Here is a 6,038-nt window from a genome sequence, read left to right as displayed (position 1 = left end):
AATGGATGTATCGCGGGTGTGTACAAATATCCGACAACAAATCAATAAAATTTGCATTTTTTTGGAGAATTGATAAGAAAATGGCGATTAGATGATATACTACTCATCAATACATTCACAATGTAGTTCCAAAACCTCCTAGACAGGTAAATGCGGTTGACCGATTCGACGTACAAACAATTATTTTGAATATGTTCCAAAAATTCGGGTCGGAACTTGATTCCCGGGCTTTTCCGGAGTTTATGGCTAGAGCACCAGCGACATACGTACTTTCAATAGCTTCAGCCAGTGTAGGTGCGATTTTCGCAAACCCAATTTTTCCTTTGTTTTTCCATCCCAGTTAAGCTTTTTCATAACCTCAACAGTGAGGACCATGCGCATTACTGCCAAAGCGGTGTGCCCAGGCGTTTTACTAACCAGAGTCGTCATCCTTCCTTTCTGTTCACAATGAAGAAGAAATGTGGTCATTATATTCCAACACTCACAGGTGAGATGTTCAGGTGGGAAATAAATGGTTATTTTCGTCAACAATTGTTTCCCTAACACGTCATATAAAAAAGTGCAATTCCACGGATCGCCCGAAGATTTACAGATTCTCAATTTATAATTCTAATAATAACCAGGTAAATTTTCAAATGTTTTCATCCATTTCCTCGTACTTTGAAAATTTTGTACGACTTCTTCTTTTACTTCCCTTTTCCAATTTGGATCGCCAAAAATTGACAAATTTGCGTTTTTTGAGTAGAAGGAAATAACGTTATGCTGTGACTGCTTCCCAATTTCTGGACCATCTCAACGGTGATTAAAGCCTTCAGTCTCATAATAGCCTTCAGAGTCTTGAGTGGTAACTTGAAATCACCTAATTTTAGAGGCTCGACGGCAACAGGGGGACCGTCCGTAGCGATGCTCAATTGTCCAAGAATTCTACGAAGGAGTCTCAGTACTTTTCGCTGATAAAGTTCTGGAAAAATTGATTACATGAAATGACATTCATGTGCCATTGATCCACTGAAGTATAATCGGCGTTTAATGCCGCCCGCGCCGCTTTATTGTGAAATATTCTCGATATTCGGCTTTCTAGGTGTAGTTTTGGCGTCTGTTATATTCGATACTGGACTATAATACTTTAATACCCAAATTATTTAGAAACGTTATGAAAATGTGAGATTACACTAAGGGAATTAGTTTATTCGAATGTTTACTCGTGTTACTTCCTTGACTCATTAGTGTTGACCCTATTTGTAAAATCGTAGAATCAAACTTTGTATAAATAAAGATTAGAGTGAGGGTATATGTCTCGCATGCTAAACAAAGTGAGGGAAGAAGAGGGTGGAAAAAATTATGAACACGGAAAAGTTTCGTGAATTTTCCGTGCTCGTTGCATAATAAGATCAAACAATTAGTGTATAAAAAAATTAACCAGTACAGAAGAGTTGAGGATGATCTCCAGAGAATTATTTTCTTCCAAGGTCTGTGCTGGTTCACACGTCTGGGTGCCGCCATATTGCTCCCGCGCTTTACATGAAAACCGTGGCGCCCAGACCTGTCAGCCAGCTCGGTTAAACATATAAAAAATAGCTATTCAGCGGAGATCCTCCTCAAATTTTTTCATAACAATTCTGTACACTATATGAAGGTTAGAGTGTGCATGACTCACCGTTAGCTTCTTCCTTGGCAGCGCAGTCAAGGCAAGAATTTGAGCAAATTCTGCACTTCTTCTTCGGCGTTAATCCAGGTTCTAATTCTCTCAGTTCATCATCCGGTTCATTATCACGCTTTTGGGGTATACTGTCTTTTGGTTCAATCAATTTTTTACGTAAGCGGACCGACTGCCCACTAGTTGAAGGTGCGAGCAGGCTTTGATCGTGAACATCAGCTGCGTGGCCTTCCTTGTAAAGCTCGTTCACCAGATCTTTGGATCTTTGTTCACCTGTCAGCGCTGAACTCTTCTTTGATGATTTATGTGCAACTCCTGTGGATTCCATCGCTTCGAGATTCTCGGTGGCTTCGGATAGAAAACCGCTACCGTGATCTGGGAGCGCTTTCTCTCGTTTGTGGCAATCCGCCAAGGTTCCTTGTAAAAAGTTCGGAATATATTGGATTGCTGATATCAAATATAGACAGAATAAAAGTAAAAGCACATAGAATATATAATACTTATGTCTGAATTATGTGAATATAAATATTTACAAGATGGGACTTTTTTTTACGATTTGATGGATCAATTCTGAAGGAGATTCAAATGATAAAGGTGCTAACAATTGAATTTATAACGTACAACAACCGCCGACAAGAAGTTGTTGATTCAATAGCGAGTTATTATGTTTTTCAGTCAAGTTGTTACGTATTCGTATAAACGAAAATTATTTATTTTTCAGAAATGCAAGGAAACACGGATTTCCATGAAGTTAAGAACGAGATTCGAGATTTTTGGGAAGCCGAATGGAGTTATAGCCGTCGAGCGGCAGCCGACTACAACATGACTTGCCGTTACCAGGTTGAGTTGACATCCTCGATTTTGCGTTCACGGTAACTTCACGACTTAAATTTGGAGGATCAATCGATCTCCGGGTGTATCGGCTATTTTCAATTTGCTTACCACTTTTCCTGGATGCTTCGGAGGAAGATATTCCTGCTCTGCACTCGGATTATCGTCCTTCTCTAGGCCGAAACAACGAAAGCGCCTTTGAATCCACAGGTGGTCAGGAACGAAGATTCTCGTACGAAATATTCGAATAAAACTCTCAAATAAAATATAGAAATTCACTGGATACAGTTCTTTAAAATATATACTCTCGATCACTGATTCAATACTGAACACTTGAACGGAATAGAATTTATTTATTATTTTAAGGATTTCACGCGTCGGCTGCAGAAACAATCGACTAGAGCTCTATCGTCAGTCATTCTGAATCGTTATGATAATTCTTGTGGGGTTCTGAGTGGAGACAGCAGTATTTTAGCCGTCGGTGATCACTCGTCGTCTCGGCAAAATTATCGTAACAATTTTAACGAATGCCGAATGAATTTAGTATTCGGAATTTGTTTATTTTAAAAGGGATAGGGAAAATCAGGTGAGCCATTATCTGCGAGTGGACAGTCCAGGCAATAAAGCTACCCGTGACTGAAACTCGAAGACAATTAACTGTCTGACATTTTTCACTTTAGTGAAAATCGGATTAACTTGGCAAACTACCCCCTGTGCGGGAAAAGCGGCAAGACAAGTCACCAAAATTTCGACTAAGTGATAGCCGTCTATTTGTCAAGAAACCTTAGAATATCCATCCCCAGCCTAGAGGCCGCAGATGAACAATTCGAAGGATTTTCAACACTGACGGTGATTTCAAGGAAAACACCTTGTGCACTGAGTAAACTTCACTAAATTAATTTCACTGTGTTTATATCACTTTAAATAAAATGAATTGACAATTTTGTTAAAATAACACGATCAGTTCGCGGAGCTACTAGTCAGTTCTTTCTGCACGGCGGAAATCCAATCGATTTCAGTTTAATTGGGTTTATTTAAGTTTCAAAAGTATTTCTGTGTTTTAATATTTTATGGAGATCCAGAGGGGGGTTCCATTTTGAATAAAATGAACTTTAAGTTCCAAACTCCATGAGACTTGAACAAAATTCGGTGAAGCTTGCTATACGCTTATTACCGTTGATAATCGAAGTTATTAATTTACCAAGTTGCTTGAAGAGCAAGAGGATACCGTTCCGAACGAACGCGGAGAGACGACTGTTCTAAAGGAACAACGATAGGATACTTCTGTTCAGAAGGAACAGCTACGAAGTACTGACTACTACCGTAGACTGATGACTGCAGACTGACTGTTCAGAATGAACAGCTATGAGATATTACTGCTGTAGCTCCGAAATCTTTTCGTCTCGACTAAAAAGTTGCGCTCGACTGCGCAGGTGGTACAGGTGCACCGTGGTGGGGCCATAAAGCCAATAGGATGCTGGTATCCTCGGTGGAGAAGAACAGTTCCACCTCTTTTGTAGTTTTCTGTATGTAAGAGAGAGATAGTACATTGTTGTCTCTTTCTGTTGCATTGGCCATAATGCGTTCGGCTGCTTGCAAGTAAATTGCTAGTAACTTTGTAGTTTACAATGTTAAAATTGTGACAATATATCTGTTTTACATATAATTTTCTCTCTCTTTTGAAACGTCGATGACATCGATCGGACAATTTTTAGTATTTTTACGTTTCTTTTCAATTTTTCATTGTAAATTTAATTATTTTGTTAATATTCTTGATCATGATAAATGCCATTGTTTTCGTTTCATGTTTGAAAGAGTCATACAACTGCTGAGATCCTGAAATTTAGTCTCTTCTTGGAAACTCTGGAATTTTAGGAGATCTGACATATTTTCGCGAGCACTTTCCTCGTTGCCGCAGCTCCTCACTTGCCTCAACATGACGAGCCAACTCGTCTAAAATTTTAAGTAGTTTTGTATTTGCATCTGTGGGCTCCTTACTGGTCCCGAATTAATAGAGTTTAATTATTTAGATTTCTTAACCAGAAATATCGAGGTGGCAAATACTGTTACGCCCTCCCTACGATATATCTTTTCTCTTTTGTTCTTTTGTTAGCCTTGTTGAGACAAAATAGCAGTTTTCTCAGTTATTGCAGAGCTCGATCGCTCACAAATTTACTTTATTTCGCATTTATCGTTCACATTGAATGTATCGTGGGCTCCTTACTGGTCCCTAAATATTATTTCATTTATTATTTGTTTATCGCCGGCTCCTTACGGGTCCCTAAATATTATTTCATTTATTATTGAATTAATTCGATTATTTTTAGTTACAGGTTTGGATACCTAGCGGCGCTTCGAACGAGCATTACCGCAAGCAGCGAATGTCGTTGGGATAGTTGTGCGCACGACCTAACGCAATGTCATATAGTGACACATATTTTCTCTGAGATAAGTATTTTCAAAGTGTACATTTGTTAAGTTTCTAATGGACTTTAATTATTTTCAGCATTATTGATTTTTCTGAGGTCATGTTTTCGAGTGACAACAGGCTGTCAACGTATACGAGAGGAGTAAAATAGGTAGATATTTATTTATTGACTTTTTATATTTTTGATTATTTTTAAAGTGTTCTGTTCCTCTCCACATATTTTAATCATAAATTTTCATGATTTTACCTGCATTCGTTGCTTAGATTTCAATATATTGGCTTTTGTCGAAGTGACAGGTGAGGTTATGTTCCCCATGGTTCTGTTTTGACTGAGTTTATTTTGAATGTATTGTCATATAGTCTCTCAGTTTTATTGTTCATTTTATTGAACTTTCCATTTGAATAGTTATTCCGATTAATATTTCCTTTTCTCAAGGAGAGAATAATAGCTTTATTTGCTTACGAAAAATATTTATTGAATTGAGACANGTTGCTTAGATTTCAATATATTGACTTTTGTCGAAGTGACAGGTGAGGTTATGTTCCCCATGGTTCTGTTTTGACTGAGTTTATTTTGAATGTATTGTCATATAGTCTCTCAGTTTTATTGTTCATTTTATTGAACTTTCCATTTGAATAGTTATTCCGATTAATATTTCCTTTTCTCAAGGAGAGAATAATAGCTTTATTTGCTTACGAAAAATATTTATTGAATTGAGACATGTAAATTGTCTATATTATTTGCATTGTCATTCTGAAATGATAAATCTGATGTATTTATTTATTTACTGTTATTTTCTCCTTTTCCAGGATTATTATTTGGACATCAGAGTAACTGGCTACCTTGTGCGTAACTGTAAGTACGTAAAATTTTATATCCATATTTATTTATTTTATAAGGTAGCTGAAATAGAATATGTATTATTTCATGTAAATTGTAAATTGTCTATATTATTTGCATTGACGTGGGAAAGCTCTTTGAGGAAGGACACCAATGGTCTCTCGAGCTTTGGAAGGGAGTGCAGTAGTCATCAGGCATTTCTGGGAGTTGGGAAGCATGTCGATGCTGTACCTGGACACTCTGGATAGGGCAGGATAAGGAAGCATTGGGAATNTGGAAGG

The 6,038-nt window shown here is 37.6% G+C and overlaps 1 protein-coding gene across 1 annotated transcript; it reads right to left on the bottom strand.

Moving 5' to 3' along the window:
- Positions 1–686: 686 nt before the first annotated feature.
- On the bottom strand, positions 687–3,219 carry LOC107044950. The gene is made up of 3 exons (XM_015267035.2): positions 2,600–3,219; positions 1,658–2,074; positions 687–961 (listed from the first exon to the last, which is right to left on the bottom strand). Exons 2-3 carry the CDS (start codon positions 1,983–1,985, stop codon positions 687–689), a joined length of 603 nt encoding a protein of 200 aa, XP_015122521.1. The 5' UTR covers positions 1,986–2,074; positions 2,600–3,219.
- Between the last annotated feature and the right edge of the window lie 2,819 nt (positions 3,220–6,038).

This window comes from Diachasma alloeum, unplaced genomic scaffold (assembly GCF_001412515.2).
Source record: "Diachasma alloeum isolate Michigan unplaced genomic scaffold, Dall2.0 Dall_scaffold_00850, whole genome shotgun sequence".
Taxonomy (NCBI): Eukaryota; Metazoa; Arthropoda; class Insecta; order Hymenoptera; family Braconidae; genus Diachasma; species Diachasma alloeum.
Note: the sequence above shows the minus strand (reverse complement) of the source record. Positions and strands in the feature narration are given on the sequence as shown.